Raw genomic sequence first — 23,587 nt, forward strand, 5'->3', positions numbered from 1 at the left:
AATACAGTTGCATTGCATGTAGTAAAGATTAGTATTATTTCATAAAACGTGTGTTTCAATTGTGTGTGTATACACGCACACATTTATATGTATGTATTGGTAAATACGTATTTCTTACTGTGGGTCTCATTCAGAATTTGCAATATGCTGCTTTATAGCGCAGAGAAGTTGGTTATATAAGTATTTGCTACTCAGTGATACTGCTAGTTCTGTACTGAGTGTTCTATGGCACCTAAAAAAATGAATACTTTCAGTAACCTGAAAATCCAACAAGGAAGATAAAACAAGTAGGGACCCACTCCGCTGTATAAATAAGAGCCAGAATGGATCAGGAAGGCGAGAAAGTAACATGGGCAGGAGCCTTTTGGAAAGGCCTCAGGACAGAGATCTTGAGGGGGTGGTAGGATTTGGATAAGACAGAGGCCTTGGGAATGGTATATGCAGGAGGGAATGATGTAGGTTTTCAGGTTAAAAAAAAAAAGTACAGAAATGTGTTTGGTGAACTACGGCGCTGAGATCTGTCGAGTGGGTGGTGGAAGGAAGGCGGAAGACACTGGATGGTTGGAATAGGACAGAATTACTCCGGGATTAAGTACTAGCAGGAGGAACCCAATTCCTTTATTAAAGGAAGAACCATTGTCCATCTTGAGCAGTGTTGTAACGTGATGAAAGCAGAAGTTTAGAAGATTAGTGTAATGACTCTACGGACTGGATTGAAGAAAGACAATGTTGAAAGCATTGAAATCTGGTTAAACTGTTGCCCTGTGTATGGGTGAGATGGGAAGTGAGAGTCTGGATTCAGGTGGATGGACCTGGGGATAGCAAGGAAGGGCCAACCTAGAGAGAAATTACTGGACAAAGAAATAAAAGAATTCGGTGGCAGTTTGAATAAGGGATGAAGGGGAGAGAGAACCTGGGAAAAATTAGAGAATGATGCCATTGATAGGTATTGTATGGAATTAACTATAACCTGGTCTGGAAACCCCCTCATGTTATCTATAAAAACAAGCTTCCAGGGGCCGGCCCGGTGGAGTAACGGTTAAGTTCACATGTTCTGCTTCAGCGGCCCAGAGTTCGCTGGTTCGGATCCTGGGCGCGGACCTACTCACTGCTCATCAAGCCATGCTGAGGCAGTGTCCCACATAGAAGAACTAGAAGGATCTACAACTAGGATATACAACTATGTACTAGGGCTTTGGTGAGAAAAAAGAAACAGAGAAAGGTTGGCAACTGATGTTAGCTCGGGGCCAATCTTCCTCAAAAAAAAAAAAATGAGCTTCCACTCCATAATACACTCAAGAAGTAGTTTAGGAGGCTTTTCAAAGGAGTAGCAAGTTATAATCATTAGATAAGCCTTTCTAATGCAGTCTTCCCTTGTGTGGCTTAAAGACTTAGAGATGGGAAATGTTAGACGTCTGTCTTTAGAGTCTTAATTTAGAGTCCTAGTTTTACTGAAAAAGCAATGTAGGAGACTAATGACACTTAATTTAAAAATTAAGGACCAGGGGCTGGCCCCATGGCTTAGCGGTTAAGTGCGCGCGCTCCGCTGCTGGCGGCCCAGGTTCGGATCCCGGGTGCGCACCAGAGCACTGCTTCTCCGGCCATGCTGAGGCCGCGTCCCACATACAGCAACTAGAAGGAAGTGCAGCTATGACATACAACTATCTGCTGGGGCTTTGGGGGGAAAAATAAATAAATAAAATTTTAAAAAAATAATAAAAATTAAGGACCAGAGAGGCCGGCCCGGTGGCACGAGCGGTTAAGTGCGTGCGCTCCGCTGCTGCGGCCCGGGATTCGTGGGTTCGGATCCCGGGTGCAGACCGACGCACCACTTGGCAAGCCATGCTCAGGGCCGATCTTCCTCACCAAAAAAAAAACAAAATTAAGGACCAGATATTGAGGTTTTAAATTTTAATTGTTGGAGATATTGTACCTTTTCAAAAGTCACATTAAATCACTCAAATACTAGGTCATCTGCTTTTGGGTATGTGGGCATCTTTTAAAAATTGTCATCTTTACTGTTCAGTTCAGATTCATTCAAAGTTGATCCTTAAGGGACCTCCTGGTGTGAGTTGGAGACCCTGCTTGTCTTTTCTCCTCCCACCTGTGTGCTGCAAGATGCATGTGCGTACACAGCAGATTCCATGAATGGTGGGGGCAGAGGGAGGACAGCTATCAGCTTCTGCTGGAAGAGCTTAATCATGGCCATAGCAGCATCATTCTTCTTAACTCGAGACTCTTCTTGAAGTTCCCACCTACTTGGGTTATGTTGTCTTTAATAAACGATAGCCTACACTTAGAGCACTTACTCGGTCTGAGGCCCTTTCCAGGCACTTCACAAGTATTAATTCATTTAATCCTCACAGTCACCCTGTGAAGCATACTGCTGTCCCCACTTTACAGATGAGGAAACTGAGGCACAGAGAGTAAGTAACTTGCCCACGGTGATACAGATCAGTGTGGCAGAGCTGAGATTTGAACCTACACAGTCTGGTTCGTATTCTGTGCTTTTAACCACTAATTTATGCTACCACTGTGATGTAGTCAACCTCTGTTTAGGACACATGCCTTTGGAATCAGGGCTTTCCGTTGAATCTGAGCTGGCTGGTTGCTGCAAAGTGTTGTGAGTGGGCCCTGAAATACAGTCAACCCAAATACACACTTGGGTTCTAAGAAGGGTCGTGGTAGAGTGTTTATCTTAAAAACCACAATCCACAATTCAGTTTATTTCTTTGTAGTTTCCTTTCTCCCAGATTACAAAACAATATGTTCCTAGAGGACTATTCTCTATCAGAAATTTGCAACTTTGGTGCTTTAAACTGCTGTGGCTGTGGGAGAAGGAAGCCGCCTCTTATCTGCATCCTGGTAGCAGAGCGCCTAATGCTTATTGTATCTGTTAGAGCTTTAGCCGGAAGAAGGAGTTTATGTACAAGCTGGAATGTTTCACCAGCGTTTAGAATCATTATTAGTGGTTGAAACAGAAGCAACCTACATTTTTTATTATACAACATATCTTGGGATTTAAGCTAATTTCTTCTCTTACTTATTAATGTCAAATTGGAAACATCTCCAGTAATTGCCTTGTGGCACCAAGAGCTGTCTAAGGCCGTCTGTTAGTGTTTGCTCTTCTGGTTTCTCTACCATACATATTTTTTACTTTGTAGTATTTAGTGGTAACCCAATGATTTAAGTAAACTAAATTTTAGGGATTGTAGGTGGGAAACATGTTTGTGTCTAGTAACGGGTCTGGCATATGCAGTGGGCTCTCAGTAAAAAGGCGGGATATATTAGAGCCCAGACCTTGGAGCCAGCTGGAATCACAGCTGGGCCACTTGCAAGCTTTATGACCTCAGACAAGTCACTTAACTTTTCCCATCTGTAAAATGGGAGTAATTATTCTAATCTCAGATTCTTGAAGGGAAAAATAAAATAATGTATGTGAAGCACTTAGAAAATTATATGATGCTTAATAAGTCCTTAATAATTGGTAGCATCTCTTTTTACAATAAATTTGAACTATCTTGCCAAGATCCTGTCCTTTCTTGGACCATTCTTCTTGAGGCCTGCTTTTGCCCTTTAAACAAGTCATTGCCTTCTTAGGCTTTGGAGGATCAAGAGACTCCTTTATTCTTGTGTTCACATTCTATTGAATTGTGATTTCCTAAGGGACAAGGAACTGCACTTGATAATCTTGCTGATGCGTTAGATAATTTATTTTAAAAGGTTTTTCATTGAGTGCAATACAAGACTGCTTCCTTATGCCATCACAAATAATGGACTGAGTTAAAACATGGGTGTGTTAGAAGGAGCAGGCACCTGCGTTCTCGGCGGCAGTTATGATGGTTGCCGCAGGGAAATGTCACTTAGGGAGGAAGAGAGTACACCTGCATACTCTGTACATTGTGGATCTTAATATTTGTCGTTTGGTAATTGGTCACCTGTATTCTGCTTGGAGCAACAGAGAGACATGAGACACATCAGGTTCCTGCAAGAGATTCATGCAAGAGATCAAATATAACTGAATATTTGATCTCTTGCATGAATCAAAATCCATTAACAGTCCACAGTCCAGTCTGTCTTGAAAGCAATCCAGCCCAACCTCAGCTGCAGGTTCTTCTTGATTTCATTGCAGACAGCTGAGAGAATGTAAACAGGAGAGACAACTGGGTGCCCCAATTGGTGTTTGTCAACCACTGATTCATGCAACAGGTACTGAGTTCCCGTTGAGGAAGGAATGTGGAGCAAGACACAGGTGGCTTATGAGACATTCCTTCCCCTCGAGGCTTCGAGATAGTGGAGGAACAAATGGTACACGAATACTAACTAGAGAATAAGCACTGTAAAAGGGGTAAATGCAGATTTTAGGGAGAGTGTAAAGGAAGCAATCAATTTCAGCTGGGCATGGGAGTGGGGGAGGCTTTGTGGAAAAGACAGTATTTGAACAGGTCCTTGAAAGGTAAATTGGGAAGGAGGCATGGAGGCAACGCTGGTGTAAGGAACTAGCAGGCACTTAACACACAGAAATAGGAAAATGCATGAAGCATCCAGGGGCTTGTAGGACCAATGGAATAAGGTGAAGGTTAAAAGCTTGGGCCTTGGTACAAATCCTGATTCTGTGTCTTATAGCTGTAACCACAACTTATTTGATGCCTCCTCACTTCCACATGTATACAGCATAGCTAATAATGCCCACCTCATGGAGCTGTGTGGATTAAATGAGAGTGTATATAAAGCTGCAAGCTTACTGGAGAGCCTTGTGCAGAGATGTGCTTGAAATGCCATTATGGATGAGTCTACTGGAATGTGGCTAAGAGAGGACCCTGATCAAATGAGTTAAATTCTTTGCTAAAGATTTCACACTTTAGAGAACTTGAAAGGTTTTCAGAAGGAACAAGACATGGTCTGATTTATCTTTTAAAAACATCATTTTATTTGGCCCAAGGAATTCAGAGTTTTTATATTGATTGTCCTCATTTGAAGGTCCAGCACAACTTCAAAGTAAGGTTTTTCCATACTAGAAATAAATACTAAAATGTTGATCGAATGCACTTTTTAATGGACATTAAAACGTTTTTCTTTAAATGTAATGCCAGTTATTATTTTGGTAGAACTAAAAGCAGCTTTTTATTTCTAATTGCTATTTGGTGATAATACTGCTGGCTTATATTAGAAAAATAAAATTGCTCAAAGGAAATAGCTTCAGTTTTGCAAAAGGGAAAGAAATTAATATAGAGCAGTTCTTCTTCTACTCCCTCAAAACCAAGTATGTTATTTCTTAGCCCTGCCTGATGGCTAGTAGTGTTATGATCTCTATGATTTACAACAAAATTCTATACTACAAATCATCTGGTATGTATATTCCCCCCCCCAGTATTTGTTATAGTACCAAAAAAAAAAAAAAATGAAACCCTGATCTGCAGAGAATAACTTAATTATGAGGCTTAGGTTTGCCTTGGGAATGCACTTTGGGGCCTGAGTACCAAATGCTATTTCCTCGCTCAATCTTACATAGTGACTTGTCAAAGGATGCCGGCCTTAGGGTGGCTTTCTCTGGGTGCCCTGGGAATGGGGATGGGAGTAGCTGTCCCAGTTTGTGAGCTGAGTGTGTTTGACCACATTCCCCCTATTACATGTGAGAGTGAGAGTATACTGTTCATCTCCAGGGAGGATGGCATACCTAGTGTCTACAGATAAAATACACCTGTCTCCTTCCAGTAAGAGTCAGGTTATGATAAGGCATGTGGAACATATAGGTAGGATAGCAGTATTATCCAAAAGTCAAAAATGGAGAGGAAGGCAAAAATGCCAGTCACTGGGTCTCACAGTTACTCTGAGTTTGGTTCTGAACTTCTGAGCATCCAAGGCAAAAAGAGAAACGTAATTGTTGTTATCTGATAGACACTCCTATCATAGTCCCTATTGTAGTCACTGTATGTATTTGTCCAAGACGCTGCACTTTAGTAGACACATTATTTTCCCTCTTGTGTAGGGCACCTATAATGAACAGAGCATGGATTGAAATGAAAAGTTACTTGGGTTTGCATTCAAGCTGCTTCTTTTAACAGCAGGGATTAGGCCAAGTGAGAGCTGTAAGGATTCTTCCGGCTCTGAGAGTCTAACTTCTGTTGTAGGTCAGTGCCCCTCATAGGGAGTTAGTCATTGTGCATGTGTGTCTAAGAGGGTGCTAAGAACTCCTCAAAGACCCCGTTCATATTGGAGATGCTGAAAGACTCTGCAGGATGGTGCTGCATTTGTAGCTGTCATTCAGAAACAGATTAAGCACACATCCCTCCCAAGAACCCCCACCCTCCATGTTTTGGGGGTAAGGGAGGTGGTGAACAAATGCTACAGGTAAAGGAGAAGGCTGGGCTACCAGTCCTGGGATGGAGGCAGAACTTCCTCTCAGGCTGGGGCTGCCAGGGCTGGCCATTCTTCACTGCTCACAGGCCAAGGGCCTTGGAGACCCATTTTTCCTTCTCTTTTAGAACTGCCTCTACTCCCTCAGTTCCTAGAGGTGGGTCTCTTGGAGTGGAACATGCTGTTAGCCCTCAAGCCAAGCTCTCAGGTCTGTTTCCTGGGAGGGTTTTACTGATAGACACTGTCAGGAACCAGTGTGGAATAACAAGCTTGGGTGGGTAAGATTCCAGAACCCCCCGGAAGTTGTTAATTCTCACTCACCCCTTCCCTCAGTTTCTTCTGAGTGTAGGAACTGAAAGCCTCAATGACGTTTATTCTACATTTAGTCCTAAAATTGGGGCTTCCTGCTTCCTCTTCGGAACTCACCATCCCACATCTGTCCCCAAAAGAAACTGTGAGCCCTCCCCCCAGGAAGGCGGAGTTCTTCGTGCCCAGGCCTGTAGAGGTGACAGGAGATGTTAAGCGGTCACTTCCCTTACCCAAACTTGCCTATTTTTGAGGTGCATGGAGTCCCCAGAGACTCCTTCCTCTTCTTAGAAATAACCCTCTTTGGGTGCTGCCTCACTTTCCTCCACAGATCCCTCTCCAGGGGACCCAGGTGTCACTTACCTGCAATTAGTACTCAATATAGGTTGCTTGATTTTCATTACCACAGCCTTCCCCTTCCCCCTTTCAAGGTACAATCTTTTAAAATCTGGCCTCCACCCCCTGCCCCTTATAATTTACTTCTTATGTAGTTTACACAATGTACGGTAAATCTTTACCAGATCAGACTAATTTTGTAAGGGATTAGGTTGTATTAATTGAAAGTATGAGTTACAAGCTATTTTGAAGAAATATGTATTTTCTAGTGTGTGTAACTCAAAAGTAGGTTACCACTGTTGCGTGATAGAGGCTTAATGAGAAGATAATTATTTCTAATTACAATATCAAGTGTTTGTAAGTGCTTGAAGATGTTTGAAGAATTTGTTTTTGAGAACCTTAGACACTGCCTAATCTCCTTTACACTGTTAATTTACAGTGTCTGTGGATACAGGATTGAGCCATCAAAGGGACGCATGTTCCAGCCCCTGTTCCAAATGATCCTTAATTCCAGAGTAATGAGATTTACTTCACCCGCAGTCGGGAAATAGCACTTTGACGCTACTGATTTTCTTTTGTCAGTGATGTGAAGAGAGGAAGGGGCGGGGGAACAAACCTTTGTGGTAAAACTAGCGGCTCAGTTCCCATTGTGTACACCGTGAACTTACTTGAAGTTCAGACTGTACTGTTGTCAGACTCGAACTCCGAAAGGAAGTGTTCTTTGTCTAAACAAATTAGAACAAACATTTTACTAAGACACTTTACTAATAAAATATCCTTTTGGATACTATGTGAAGATCTGTAAGATTTTCCATTTCTAGCAGGTAGTGAGGGAAAGTGGCTCTCTTCTAAAATATAGGTATTGAATATTCTGTATAGGTATTGACAGGAATGTATGAATTAGGTCTGGACAAGGAAGCTTGTCAAGGCTTCAGAGTTATTTTTCCAGTAGGTTTGCTCAATTAGCAAACCAAGTGTTTGATGCCAGGGTCCAGTGATCTAGTCAGCTTCCCCAGGTCCATGCTCACTGTCTGGCTAGACATTTTGCAAGTGCGTGTCAAATGACCGCAACATAACAAGCAGGAAGATGCCTTAGTAGTATCGTGTATATTACTTGTAGGAAAGTGGTATAAAGCTCACGTTCTTCTGGTAGAACATTCAGAGGTACGCCCTTCAGGGTCACGCTGAGCAGCCCTTGTTCTCTCCGCGGTGTCACCCAGCGCAGGGTAGGTGTCTTCCCTTCTCTCCAGGCACATCCATGGCTTATCTGCTGAATGTACTTGTGTCCAGATACCAGCCCCTCACTTGTTAGGCCCTTAGACATGACCTGCTTCTTCTCCGTAGGCCCCTTATCTACTTTCTTTTCTGATTTTTACCTTCTGTTTCTCTCATTCTTTCTTCTCTCTCTTTTTTTTTTTTTTGTGAGGAAGATCAGCCCTGAGCTAACATCCATGCCAATCCATCTCTTTTTTTTTGCTGAGGAAGACTGGCCATGGGCTAACACCCGTGCCCATCTTCCTCTACTTTATACGGGACGCGGCCTCAGCGTGGCCTGACAGGTGGTGTGTCGGTGTGCGTCCAGGGTCCGAACCCGGGCCGCCAGCAGCGGAGTGCGCGCACTTAACCGCTACGCCACGAGGCCAGCCCCTCTTTCTTCTCTTAGTGATTGTAAGTGCTTGACCATGATTCTGAAAAAAGCAATAAGCTTCGTTATCCTCATAAATTATATTGCCTGCATCGCTGATTATATTTTAGAGGATGGATGAAGAAGAATGGAATTTCCAGGCTGAGGCTAACCTGAGATTGATGTGGCTCCAGGCAGCAATACGAGGGCCATGGGTAGAAAGTTCCATGGATGGTGATTTCAGGTTCAGCCTGAGGGAGAATTTTCTGACAGTCGTCTAAACCAAACCCCGAGTGTCCACACACGGTCCAGATGGCCATGTTAGGGACACTGCACAACTGGTTCTCACATGGTTAGTATCTGAGTTTGTCCAGCGTCTTGTGAAGTCTTGTGTATTCCATATACCCAAGCTGAGCCCCAGCTAAGCTATTTATTATCCACATTTATATATTCTTTATAAGCCTTGCTTTTCTCATAAAATATGGTGGGTGTGAAGAATATATGAAATACATGAAAAAATATTTAACGTTAATGCCTGACTCATAGTAAAAGTGCTCAGTCGTTAGGGAGGCAGACTCTAGAGACAGACGGCCTGGATTCCGGTCCTAGATCTGCTGTTTACTAGCTGTGTGCCCCTGGGCAATTTACTTAACTTTTCTGTGCCTGGTTTTTTCATTTGTAAAAAGTTTTTAACAAATAAGATCCTGCACATGTCACTAACATGACATTTTTGCTCCTGGGCGTGTGGTGGGATTGTACTTCCCTGTCCTGTACCTTCCGTGAAGTTAGGTGGCGTCAGTGCGGTGAGTGGAGCAGTGACAGGTGTCTCGTCTGGAGGAAGTCTTCAGGAGCCAGTGGGCAACTCACCCGGTTCCCTGACCCTGCCATGGCCACAGGCAACATTCCAGACAGTAGAACTTCCATCACAACCTGGGTCCCTCAGCTGACTCACAGCAGTCTTGTTAACATGAGCGGACATGTTAGGACAGCAGACTTGTTAGCATAAACCATTTTTTTTAAGCCACTGAGATTTTGACATCGTTTGTTACCACAGCAAAGCCTAGCACATTCTGACGCACACTGTGGAAACAGCCTTGAGGCTAGACTGAAGTCTGAGGCTGAAGTTAGATTTTAGCTAAAATACATAAGAGTACAGAGTGTCAGCTACATTGACTTGGGCCACAAAGACGTGTGAGCGCAGTTCAGTTGGGTGAACATGCAGCTCCTTTGTAGACCTGTATATAAAACCATGACAGCCGTTTGAAGGACCTGACCCTTTCCTTATATATAGACTGAGCTCAAGTGGCTGTACTTTAAACAAAGGTTCATTGTATCCAGCCTTGGGACTAAGCTGGCCGTTCGTTCTGGTCTCTCTATGCCCCTGCACCTTCTGGCCACTCTGTGACCTCCAGAGCCTCAGGGGACTCCTCCCTCAATCCACACCCTCCAGGTGTCCACAGGACCCCCCCCCTCCCCCTTTCCAGTTCTCCTGGGTGGGGGTTTGGGTGGTGTGCCTCTGCACCAACTGTCCTTCCCTTTTTATTCATTTCACTCCGGAGCTTTAGGGGTCAATATAAAAGGTCCTTGGGGTCAGCCCTCTATTGAAGCCTGAACAGTGTGTCTGAGCAGCGCTGTGATGGTGGGGCTGCGCCTGGCGTCCCGGGGAGTGAGGTGAGCTCACTTGGGGCGTTGTGCTGGAATGGAAGCTCAGATTGTCGTGGGGATGACTCAGTGTCAGGTTTTCACGTCTGTCCGGGGCTTAAGCTTTTCCTTAGCCTTTGTCCCAGAACACTGAGGTGACAGTGGAAATGTTTCTGCTGCCAGAAGGAAAACACTATTGGGAATGGCTTTTCACTAGGGTGCTGGTGGTCTGTCTCTCATGTAAAGGAGTAATAGCTAAATAATTCCGAGAGAGCTGAAAGAGGCTAGTAGTCATTCTTAAAAACAACATTTTTTTCTGCCAAAGCGGTAATTCAGGTTCTTTATCTTTTAAAAATTGGAAAATATGAAAGCATAATAAAAAGAATGACTCCTCATAACCCCAGAGTGCAAAGATAACCATTGTTAACACTTGACAGCTTGTTTTCCTTTCAGTTTTTATATACAGGATATATTTTTTAATGAAATTGAGAAGATCACAATAGCAAACCTTTATTGAAACCATTCTCTGTGCCAGGAAGTCTTTAACTACTTTATACACATTATTTCATTTATTCCTCGGGACTCCTTGAAGAATCATTATCTCCATTTTACAGAAGGGGAAACTGAGGCACAGAGAGGCTAAGTCATTTTTCCAAAGTCACACAGCTCCTAAGAGTGGTGCCAAAATGGGAACCAAAGCAGTCCAGCTCCAGAGCCCAGAGTCTTGACTATTCCATGACACTCTCTCACAGTAAAGATGGCTTGGATTGCATTTCATGGAATTTTGCAGTGTTAGCTCTGAGTTGTCTGGTTCTATCTCCTTATTCTATAGATGAGGAAATCTAAGACCACAGATGTGATTTGATTTACCTGAGAACACATAGCTAGTGATTGTCAGTGCCAAAACTGGAACACATGTCTCCTGATTGCAGTCCACAGGCACACTGGCTCTGGACATCTGTGAACCTGTGTCCTCCTCCCCACGTCCCAGCCCTGAAACAGCTGTGCTGTGTAGTTGACCTCAGATTGAATGGGGGACGGGGGACTCGCATGGCTCTCTGCCCAGCGTGTGCATGAAACTTCAGTCTGTGTTCAGGGACTGTAGGGGCATCTAGTGATGATGTGTTAGCCGGCTCTGAATTATCCTGCAGAGCTAGGGCCATAAAAGGCTGAAAGGTGCGGCCCAGCAGCAGTTCTGACTTTTCACCCTCATCAGACATTTAACCAAGATTTGCCGACAAGCAGTAAGAGTGATTGATTTGAGCTTTAAGTGCTGTTGCTTGCGCCATCCTGGTCTCTCAAGGACATACCGAGCATTGTTATAATTTCAAAGTGAGCCAGAAGTCAGCCAGCCACCTGTGCTTAAACATTCCTGAGTATAAGAGGCCGTCCTGGCGCAGCAGTCCGTCAGGGAACGAGGCCATTGCGTTGAGACACCGGAGTTGGGTGGCCAGCTGCGGTGGGGACGAGAATGAAGGAAGAACAGGTGGTGACTTGCTGCTGTGTTTGGTGAGGTAAGGTCTAAAAACCTCTGTATCTTCAGGTGTTGTGTGGACTTCTCAATAGAGAATACCAAACAGGTATTTGTTTTTTTAATAATTTAATCTGATTTTATCTGAGTTTTCGGAGGGCAAGAACAAGTTCTTAAGAATCTCACCAACAACATGGAGCAAAAAAAGACGAGTACATGATATATTAGTCAAAGTGAATGTATCCTGTTAGAAGTCAGGTTTGTGGGAATACCTGGAGGTGGGGTGACGTCGTCATGATTGAGGGGGAGTGAGGGGAGCATCTATTCTGTGCTTTTAGCTGGGTCCTGATTGCACAGTGTGTTCAGCTTGTGAAAATTCACTGAGTTTTATCCTTATTAAATGTGCTCTTTTCTGTGTGTAAATTTTATTTCAATTAAAGTTTAAAGGTCCTTATCTGTATTTGTATATCTTGTTGCACATTTATCCTCAGAAAGTCTCTGTTTAGTTGAATCAGTTTGAAATGCTGTTGAATTTATTACCTAGGTGTTGGGAAAACCTCTCTACCTGGAATTATCAGGTCTGTATGGGCAGAACTTCCAACGTCATTTTTGAGTCTATTAAAATGTATCCTAGATGACTTTAGTGTAGACTCTCCTGGAATAAAGAATGATGTCACTTTAGTTCAGCAGACATGTATTGATAGCCTCCTGTGAGTAAGGGACAATGCTAGCACTGCAGGCTGGGTACAGGTGTGGCCCCATCTCTCCTCTGAAGGAGCCTGCACTCTGGCGGTTAAAGTCCACAGATGAGTGATAAAGGAGGAGTAACGTGGTGCCACAGAAGCACAGAGGATGACAGAAAGGAGAGGCAGCTTTCCATCAGGACTAGGAGAAGCTTCATGGGAAAAGTGGCGTTTGAAATGGATTGTAAAGAATATGCAGGATTTTGATAAGCAGAAGTGGATGGGTGGCAGGCATTGCGAATATCATACGTACGAGGAAATCCATAGGAAATTCACATACATTCTGGGAACTTTGGGTTGTATGGTTCACTTAAGATGAATGGCATCCATTAGGTGCAAGGTGAGGCCTGAGAGGTAAGTTAAGGCCTTACAGTGGCCAGGTTGTATTATTGAATTTGGGAGGCATTAGGGAGCCAAAGAAAGTTTCTGAGAAGTAGAGTAGCATAATCAGATGGGATATATCCACTGAAATCAGATTTCCAGCCTTGTGATTGTACAGTTACTATTAATTATCCTCTCTGCCCAAAATAAACATTTCCTGGGTTTAGTGCATTCTTTGTCACTGTCATTTGAGCCCATTCCTGTTTGGGTCCACTAGTGAGCCAGAGGTCCGTAGCTTCCTTGAGCCTCCTGTGGTCGTCTCTCTAGGACTTGAAGATGATCACGTACCTTCTTTAGTCCCCACACCTGTCCTTCCCTCTTGACCAGGTGAAGTCACAGTTCCTCTCTCCTGTTTTCACACATCGTATTTTCTAGTCTTGTAGTGATTTGGCATTTATTTCCTTCCAGCCTTTTCTGTGTCGTGCTTTTCTGCCAGATAAAACAAGCAGTGTCTCTTATTCGTGGCAGAATTGTGTGTGGGAAGACTGGAGCCAAAGATAATGTTAACAAACTTTTATGAGTTGTGAAGGACACCTGACCCACCACACTGGGATTGTGTCCCGCTGGCCATTGGGCTCCCTTCTCTGCAGAAAAGCACTGAGTAGGATTTTTCATGTGTCAAAGTGTTGTCAATCCTCCTTGTTGGGAACGATCCACATTCGAGTCTGGCTCACTTGGGCAGTATGAGGTCTGTTAAGTTATCATCTTACTAATTTTTTGCTAGGTCAACCTACTATCTCCTAAAAAAAGAGTAACTTGTGCTGAGTATTGTCTTGTCTCCCATTCGATTTCTACTGAGACTCTGTATCAAAGCATTGCTCTAATCAAAGTGTTGTTAACTTGACAAATAAGATGCTTCAGTTTAGAGCTTGACAAATAAGATGCTTCAGTTTAGAGCTTAGGAATCTTTGTTTAGAGATTGTGTTCAGAATCTACACAGACCCGTTTTTAGTCCTCTGGGGACACTAGTAGTAGAGTGTCCTGATGTGGCAAGAGGACCAGAGTTAAGGTGACTTGGATTCAAATCCTGGCTCTTTAAGTCTCCCTTTCTAGCTGTTATATGGATTTGACATATTCTTTGCCCTGGATGGTAGTGGGGATCTACCCAGACAACCCATGTAGACATGCACAGTGCTTGGCACACAGACTACATCTGCATTTCCCTTTTAGAGCACAAACTAGTCCCCCAACCCCGCCTTGCCGGGATACTTAATGATACTTTGCATCCTTTTCTCCAGGTGGCCCTTGAGTAAGAAAGCTATTTTACGTGGTCTTAGAATTATCACTGTGGTGTTTTTTAATCACTGTGGTTGTGGTTTGGGGTTGTTTCCACATCAAAATACTGTTGTTGTATCACTCAGTTATTAAAATTAATCTTGCACCATATTATTCTGTCACGTCTGTTTAATGATTCAGTTAAGAGAATAATTTCTTGTGTTGATAAATGTACCTGCTGGAACTTTACATTTTTTTTTTCTTTTTTCATTATCCCTCTGTTAAATGATTGAGTTCTGAGTTGGATGCATTTCCTATAAGCGAGAAGTTCACAGTGAATGGGGCATGGCAGGCATCCCAGTTATACCTGGACACTTTGGGAAGCCAGAACTGACTGGCAACTGAAAGTTATCGTCTAGTAAGATAGAAAATTGGATACCCTGGGAGATCTGAATCTCACAGTTGGTTAGTATACAGGGATGCAGGAAAGAGTTGAACTATCCTGTATTCAACTTGAGAGGATACTAGGGAGTTTTTTATCTTGTGAACACTTGGAGTTTGAAAATCTGGCGCTTAAAGTATGTCTGTGTGTGCCCAGATTCTATCACAGCAGTTGTCTCTCTGACTTCAAATCTGAAAGTGCTCCTTCCCTGTCTCTTTCAGGTAGACCGTCATGACATGAATACCCTAAGCTTGCCCCTCAACATACGCCGAGGGGGGTCAGACACCAACCTCAACTTTGACGTACCAGATGGCATCCTGGACTTCCACAAGGTCAAACTCAGTGCAGACAGCCTGAAACAAAAAATCCTAAAGGTAACAGAGCAGATAAAAATCGAGCAGACGTCCCGCGATGGGAACGTGGCAGAGTATCTGAAGCTGGTCGGCAGCGCAGATAAGCAGCAGGCTGGCCGTATCAAACAGGTCTTTGAGAAGAAGAATCAGAAATCGGCTCACTCCATTGCCCAGCTGCAGAAGAAGTTAGAACAGTATCGTAGAAAGCTCAGGGAGATCGAACAGATTGGAGCCTCCAAAAGCTCAAAGGACATTTCCAAAGACAACCTGAAGGACATCCAGCATTCTTTGAAAGATGCCCAGGCCAAGTCTCGAACTGCTCCCCACATCATGGAGAGCAGTAAATCGGGCATGCCAGGGGTGTCCTTCACTCCGCCTGTGTTTGTCTTCAGTAAGTCCAGAGAGTTTGCCAACTTGATCCGGAATAAGTTTGGTAGCGCCGACAACATTGCTCACTTAAAAAATTCGTTAGAGGAGTTTAGGCCCGAGGCGAGTGCCCGGGTCTACGGGGGCAGCGCGACCATTGTGAACAAACCCAGGTATGGCAGCGACGATGAGTGTTCGAGTGGCACGTCGGGCTCTGGCGACAGTAATGGGAACCAGTCGTTCGGCGCTGGCGGAGCTGGCACGCTGGACAGCCAGGGGAAGCTCGCCATGATCCTGGAGGAACTGCGGGAGATCAAGGACACGCAGGCACAGCTGGCCGAGGACATCGAGGCGCTGAAGGTGCAGTTTAAGAGAGAATACGGTTTTATTTCTCAGACCCTGCAAGAGGAGAGATACAGGTATTTCAGACTTCTTTTAGAAGCATCAGTTACTAATTGCAGAGCGATTGTCTGCTTGAAAATGATATGCTAATGGTTGTGTTTTGCATAAATATGGATATAGATCAAAAGGCATTTAGGAATCAATAGATCTTTCCAAACTTCATGATTCTAAGTTTTATAATTTGTGACATAGTTTAGAGAAAGACATTATACATGTGGTACCATTAAAATATCACTGTGTAGTCTATGACTCGTGCGTATTAAGCTCCTGACTTGGTAGACTTCTGTTATAAAGTCCTGTTGCAGTAATTCATAGATCTCTATTTGATTTCCCTCTATAATAACTGTCAAGTAAAAAACTAATTCATTGTCCAAGGTAGGTTTTATTTGGTACATCAGTCTTTATATAGTGTATGTTTTTTATGTACTGTATTTTGCTTATCAAACTTTTCACCCTAAATGAAGAGCTTTCAAAAGAAATCTTAAGATTAAAGTATAAATTCAAATCTTGTAGATTATATTAGCTAATTTTAAAAGGTGTTGTGTAGGCTGGCTTTTATGTGCTTATAGCTTATTAATGAAAAGTGTATATGCCCCAGATGAGGGGATTTTCCACCATTTTACCATCAAAAGATCCCCCAAAAGTTTTCTGATCAAAATGAATATGTTAACTTCTAGATATGTAGATGAAAAAGTGAATGCCTATTACATAGTATAGAATTTAAATTTTAAATTTGGCTTACATGTTGTTTTATATCTGATATATGGTTTTATATATGTGTTAATTTAGAAATGTGGCTTTTTTCAGCTCTCATATTTTGTGAAACAAATTTTTTAAACTTCCCACATACATTTTTGACTTTGGTTTCTTTGTCACATCAGAACTATTTTTGAGTCACAGCTTTTCCAGAGAGTATTGACTTTAATTCCATCCAAATGGTTTGGGGTACAGTACTCTTTGGATCCAAATTTCATTCCGAGTCACAAATATCCATTTACATAAATTTAGGACAGTTTTTCTCATTTGTCATATAGTTGTGTTTGTCATCTCCATAATTTAGCCTCTCACTCTGTTGCTTACTTTAAGAGATCTTTAAAAGGCTTGTTTGCAACACCAACATTGGACACCTATGAAGTCCTACCTGACTTCGTTAAATCTGTATTAAGCTTTTTTGGTCTCATTTTTTTAAATGAGTCTATCAGGTGACCTATATAAGCATCTGAAAATGGCACTGATAGAAGTCATTCTAGGCTAATGCATCTTCCCCAAATAGTGCTTCCTGTTTCAAAATAAGGAATATAAGCTTTCAAATACGAGACAACTCCGTCTTCTCTGAGATGGGTGAGGGATAGGAATGGGAATCTGTGATTCTGCTACTTTATATTTGGGCTTTTGGAAATGCCACCTGATAAGCCATCTATGGTTTGTAACAAGCTTCATTTTTTATTGGCATTTAAGTTCCAAGAGCTGAAAAACGTGTTCAGAATCCGTGTGTGCACTGGGAAATAGTGTAATTGGTGCCAGTGTAGAAGTTGGTTCTTTCCTTATGGGCTCTCTGGCACCTGAGAGCTGTGGCCGCGAACCACTAGGCGTTGTGGGGGCAGAAGAGGGAGAAGCACCAGGATGCCAGCCGGTCCTTGTCTTGAGCAGGATCCAGACAGCCCTGTCTTCTGATGGGCCCTGGTGAATGCGCCAGCTGACGAGGTCTGTCCCGTCATCACCGCAGCCAACCAAGGTGCTCATCTTATGTGGGTGGAAAGGCTAGATTTGGTTTGCAGGAAACCTCAGTGGTGAGGACAGAGAGTTGAGACTGCAGAGACCAGTCCTTCCTAGAGCCGGAATTCAGTGTTACCCAAAAGCGTGTTCCTCAAAGCTGGCCTTGTTCTTTTGGAAACACAGTCTGTCAGGGGATGAAAACAAACCAAGGGGCACTGGCGGGGATGAGATATAAAGGATGTCATTCTAGAATGTGCTGTTAGAAGACCTTTGAAATGTCATGCTCAGACTCGGCTTCTCTCTTTGCAAAGGTATGAGCGATTGGAAGACCAGCTCCATGACATGACAGACCTGCATCAGCACGAGACGGCCAACCTGAAGCAGGAGCTAGCCAGCATCGAGGAGAAGGTGGCCTACCAAGCCTACGAGCGCTCGAGGGACATCCAGGTACCTTTCCTCTGACGTTAGATGCTCACACGGCTCTTCCCAGCCGTTAATCCATTGACCAAACTAAGTGCATTACCCCTAAGCCCTAAAGGATTTCTGGCACATGGAGCAAAATGTCTTCTCTGTACAAACATTTCTTCTCTACCTTGTTAACCCCATTAGCTCATGTTACAGATGTCACTGAGTAAAGAAGCTATTCTCTCTGTGTACTTTCTGCCTAAATTAGTTAACAAATATTTATTATCCATCACCTATACCCTACTCTCCCCAGCAACACCAGAATTTTAAAAAATTTTAAAACATGAGACAAACCTTGCCTTCGAGAAGCTTACTGCCTAGATGGGGAGTCAGGAGTAGCCCAACTGCTAAACAGCTCAAGACAACATGAACAAGGGTCAGATTACACAGCGTGGACCTTGAGAGCCCAGAAATTTAGTCATGCAGTGCCCAACAAGTTATGGACTGGTGGGGCCGTTGGTCATTTAGTGGTCAGACATTGGGTTTCAGTCCCAGGTCTGCCGTTTACCAGCTGTGTGGCCCTGAGCAAGCCTTGAGTCTGTTTGCTCATGTGTAAAATAATTGCTTTCAGATCTGTAAGAATTTCAAGCACTTGAGTGCATACCACGTGCCAGGCACCAGCAAACCACTTTCCATGTCTCTTTTTTTTCCCATTTACTCCTCACAACAACCCTTTAAGACAGTTCCTACCATTCTCCCCATTTCTCAGATGTGAAGACCAAGGCACAGAGAAGTTAAGGGACTTGAACAAGGTCTTGCATATAGTCCTTGAGTCATGGATGTGAATGAATGTCTTGGAGAAGGTGGGACTTGAAGGGATGGGTAGGACCCGGATGGGTGGAAGGAAGAGATGATTGGATCAGTATAAACGAGGGCATGTTCCAGTATTACGAGCTGCTAGTGCTGCAGTGAAACTACCCTGGGCTGCTCGAATGCCTTTTTAATTGATTTATTTTGCTATTAGAGAGTCTCCCCACCCCACCCCCCAGTTTTATTGAGATATAATTGACATACAACTTTGTATTAGTTTAAGGTGTACACCATAATGATTTGATTTTTGTATGTATTGTGAAATGATCACTCCAGTAAGTCTAGTTAACATCCATCACCTCACACAGTTACAATTTTTTTTTCTTGTGATGAGAACTTATAAAATGTACTCTCTTAGCGACTTTCAAATATATAATACAGTATTGTTAACTATAGTCACCAAACTGTACATTACATCCCCAGGACTTACTTATCTTGTAACTGGAAGTTTGTACCTTTTGACTACTTTCACCCATTTCTCCCACCCTTCACCCCCGACCTCTGCAACCACCAATCTGTTCTCTGTATCTATGAGTTCGATTTTTTTAGATTCCACGTATAAGTGAGATCAAACAGTATTTATCATTCTCTGACTTATTTTACTTAGCATAAGCCTCCTATGTCATAAATGTCAGGATTTCTTTCTTTCTCATAGCTGCATAATATTCCATTGTATACGTATACCACGTTCTCTGTATCCATTCATCCATCGATGGACACTTAGATTGTTTCCATGTCTTGACTGTTGTGAATAATGCTGCAATGAAGATGGGGGTGCGGAGATCTCTTCTAGATACTGATTTCCTTTCCTTTGGGTAAATACCCAGAAGTGGAATTGCTGGATCATATAGTTCTATTTTTAACTTTTTGAGGGGCCTCCAAACTGTTTTCCATAGTGACTGCACCAATTTACATTCCATTGATCGCCTTTTTTTAAAGAACAAAAAAGTGTACTCTTCAAGTAGAGCTCAGCTTCATTTTTACAAATTTTCTCTGTAGGCAGTGGTCATTTTCTCCAGCCCCACCTTTATGAGGGAGAAAACTGAGATGGAGAGAGAGATTTCTCCTGCAGCGTGTGAGCTGGAGTCTCAGCTGCCCACATTTTGTTCCCCTCTGTGTCAAGGGCTGAGCCTGTGCTAACCCGTCATGTGCTTGGACAATTCTGGGAGCCAGAGCATCAGAGCTGGTAGGAAATGTTTTCCTCTGAGCACCGTGGAGCAGAGGACACTTGGGGGATTTCTGCCTCTGTTCTGGGTTAGGAGACTTAGCTTTACCACTGACTGGTTTGAAAAATGTGAACCCATTTAAACATTAAATATTGCCAGGTAAACCATACAGTCAGTTTTGTTAGATCATTCTATTTTAGAACATGTATGGGATTCCACTGGATCATATCTGAATATATGGTTTTCTTATTTAGGGGATAATTTGGATTAATATTGTTATACAAGGGGACAGGCCAGTGCAGATGACAGTGGCTGTTGCCCACAGGGAGGCAAGGGTGGTATGGTATTAAGCAATTGAGTTTTGTTTTTTTTTTTTAAACCCTGAATTCCCAATTAAAAGGGTTGAAAGATAATCCTAGCCTCTTTTCTCGTCTCCAATAAATTAAATGCTGGACCCAAGGAAGCACTAAAGATCGTGAGGTGGAGTATCTCTTAGTGGGAGCTTGGACCCACGAAGGCTCGAAATTCCCTTGCAATTCACTACCTAGTTTTCCGGGAGTTTTCTTTTGGTAAAACGTTTGACAGAAATTCTAAGGCAATTTAGGATCAGTCTACTTATGTATGTAATTCATTTACCCAGTCCGAGATTAATGAATATGCCTAAAATGTTGATCTTTTGTCTTGTTCTGTCACCTTTTCCACGCCATGCCTAAAATGAAGGAAACCTTGGGCCCAAGTAGTTGAGAAAAAAAAATGCATGATTTCTGGGGCACGTGCCTGTTGTTGTCTAAACATGTCACTGTTTAGAATGTAAAGGTCTGAAGAAGTTTTACCTTTTTTGTTGGTAGCCTGTGTAATGAAAGTTACTATAGTAACAGAGGACCTTGTTCTTTGGCCCATAGAGAATATTCAGCAGAAGAAAAGCAAATCAGTGCTGGAGCCATTATGCTGGTTTAAAACCTGAAAAGATGACTGTCTTTATTTGTGTTGAGCAAACACATATTGGTAAATGAATTAGCGGGCTAGTGAACAAAATGGGGCTCGTTGAACTGCCTCTAGTTAGGTTCTTTTCTCGCAAGAGGCGTAGGGTTTGCTCCCTCAAGCCTCACAGCCCGTTACTGGCGCCCAGTCTCTGGAGCATTCAGCCAGAGTGTAGCCCCTGCTGCATGCCTGGCACTGGCTCCGAGCCAGGGCTGACAGCAGCAGCAAGATGCGCCTCATCCCCATCCTCAGGCAGCTGTGGTCTCTTGGTTGGGGAGGAGGGCTAGAGGGAGACTTGACCTGGTCTGATGGGTTCAAGAAGGCTTCCTTCAGCACGTGACAGTTGAGGTGGGACCTGAAAGGCAAATGGGAGATCCACAGCTGAAGAGAGGAGGGACCTGGAAGGCATGCATTTCAGGCATAGTACACGGCATGTGCAAAGGCCCAAACATGCCCCTTTCAGAACTTTAAAAAGCCAGTATGGCTAGAACACGGTCAGGGGGCAGGGGGCTGGCATTAAGTGAAGGAGGAGAGAGTGGCTGGGCCTGGGCCATGCAGGGCCTCAAAGGATCATGTTAAAGATTTGAAAGGTTTTATGAAAAGGGATGATATCAGATAAGCATCTTTCAAAGATCACTTGGGCTGCTGTGTGGAAAATGGATTCACTGGGGTTGAGGAACAAGAGAGTGTAGAGAAGTTAGTATAAGGTTATTGCAGGCAAGAGATCCTGGTGGCTTTGAGTTGGGGTGGTGACTGTGGGAGGGGAGAGAAATGGATCAATTGAGATAGATACTGGGTGTTGCACCGATGGGGCTAGATGATGGATTAGATGAGAGAGGTGTCAAGGAATGCCTCTCAGGCTTCTGGTGTGAGGGACTAGGTGCATAATGGTGCTAAGAAAGGAACACTGGAAGGGAAACAGGGTTGATGGCAGGTGGGGGGGTAGGTGCAATACATGAATCCACGTTTGAACATGGTGCCTTGGAGGTGCTTTTAAGAAGCTCAGATGGAGATGTCAAGGAGGCATGTGAGTCAGTCTCAGAAGAGATGGCTGGGCTAGAGATACACTCGGAGTCCTCTGTGTCTCAGTAGTTGAAGCCTTGGAAGGAACGAGATCTAGGGATAGCGTCCTGAGGAAGGCAGCGTTCAAAGAGCAAGCGAAAGCGGAGTTGCCCCACGGTCAGTCCTGTCCCCTCCCTTCTCCCTCCATCCTAGGATGCTCATAGACCTGAGCAGTGGAGATAGGGACTAGCCATTGGAGATACCACCTCCTCCATGGCTGGAGGTAGTCAGCTATCACAAAATGGAACCCCACCCCTCCTCTGGTTTGTCCCTGACGGTACCAACAGATGCCAATATTTTATGCACTTTATTTCAAATATGGATGGAGTCAAAATACTTAACCATGATTCCTCATTTATAGTATTTCATGGTTGCTACACGTGCTCATTCTGTCCATGAAGAGCAGGACAAAATGAGCCTCGCGATTCCTGTTTTGCTTCTTTGTCATCACTGTCATCGTCGTTGTCATTTCGGCTATTTGAAGCTGCCTGGGCATCAAGCGTTCTGAGCTGGGGGCCTCCGTGCACGTCCGAGCACGCGCTCACGTGTTGCCCGTGATCTCAGCAGCGTTTGACCCTTGCTCTCCCTCTTGCCCACAGGAAGCCTTGGAATCCTGCCAGACGCGCATCTCTAAGCTGGAGCTCCACCAGCAGGAGCAGCAGGTCCTGCAGACGGACGCCGTGAGTGCCAGAGTGCTCCTGGGGAAGTGCATCAACGTGGTCCTGGCCTTCATGACTGTCGTCTTGGTGTGCGTGTCCACCATTGCGAAGTTCGTCTCGCCCATGATGAAGAGCCGCTTCCACATCCTGGGCACCTTCTTTGCTGTGACGCTTCTTGCAATATTTTGTAAAAACTGGGACCATATTCTGTGTGCCGTAGAAAGGATAATAATACCAAGATGAAGCCCACTGGTTCCTGTCCTCAAGTTCTTTTAAGTTTTTATTTTAAAGAAAACTCTGTGCATACTGCCAAATTTTAAAATGGAGGGTTTTGCCGACTGAACATTACGAGAGGACTGGGCTGTGCATTGTAAATAACCGTGATTCTCTGCACGCGGTAGCAGTTGCCAGCTCAGCCCTGTACTTGGTTAACGTGACTCTGTTTCAGAGTTCTCCCCATGTTGCTCTCTGCCTTAATCAGACCAGATTTCCTGCCCACCTGATAGCCTAGCTTGGTAAACTTCTGGTCATTGAGCACTTGGCATAATTAGTAACCCAGAAGAAAAGGGATTTTAAATCTCTCTCTCTCTCTTAAATCTCTATGAAAATTGAGCTTTACTATTGCTAGTGGTGCATTTTCTCTGAGTCCTGTGTGTGGCACGACTTGGGGAAGGGAAAGAGCACAGACGTTGGCTGTGTTGAACACTTGTGGCCCATGGAAGTACAGGAAATCCCGAGTAATCCATCCCACTTGTCCAGAGACAACCATAGGTCTCATATGTACCCAGTGTCCACAGTGCTCAATTGTGTGTGACTCTTCGTAACATGGAAATCTTATAGCACACCTGTTTATCCATCCAAGGTCTCACTTAAGTGTTCTGTTGCACTTTCAATGGTAAGACACAAGGATTTATGAATGGGGCTTTGCCTTCCTACACCCAGGGAGCCGCACACCTGATTTCATCTTAATAGGCTAGCAATTGCCCCTTCAAAGCATGCAGAAATGCTTCCAAATACCTCCTCAAACTGTGGTTTTAATGTTAATTTGAGGTCCTGCAAGCACACTACTCTGGATGTTTGTGTTTCAGCAA

General features: G+C 43.8%; 1 protein-coding gene across 7 annotated transcripts in view; it reads left to right on the forward strand.

The window, feature by feature from the left end:
* The window catches only part of TMCC3 (transmembrane and coiled-coil domain family 3), a 215,047-nt gene extending 191,695 nt beyond the window's left edge, over window positions 1-23,352 (forward strand). For 3 of the 7 annotated variants that reach the window (XM_058568647.1, XM_058568642.1, XM_058568643.1), the window contains exons 2-4: window positions 14,738-15,654; window positions 17,665-17,800; window positions 22,437-23,352. In XM_058568647.1, coding sequence (XP_058424630.1) covers window positions 14,753-15,654; window positions 17,665-17,800; window positions 22,437-22,739 — 1,341 coding nt within the window. In that variant the 5' untranslated portion in view covers window positions 14,738-14,752 and the 3' untranslated portion in view covers window positions 22,740-23,352. Of the gene's footprint in view, window positions 1-10,247; window positions 10,295-11,494; window positions 11,779-14,737; window positions 15,655-17,664; window positions 17,801-19,627; window positions 20,153-22,436 lie in introns of those variants that run through there. The other 4 variants (XM_058568645.1, XM_058568644.1, XM_058568648.1 and 1 more) reach the window with 4 other exon arrangements.
* Window positions 23,353-23,587: the final 235 nt, after the last annotated feature.

Source organism: Diceros bicornis, chromosome 25 (genome assembly GCF_020826845.1).
Source record: "Diceros bicornis minor isolate mBicDic1 chromosome 25, mDicBic1.mat.cur, whole genome shotgun sequence".
Lineage (NCBI taxonomy): Eukaryota > Metazoa > Chordata > Mammalia > Perissodactyla > Rhinocerotidae > Diceros > Diceros bicornis.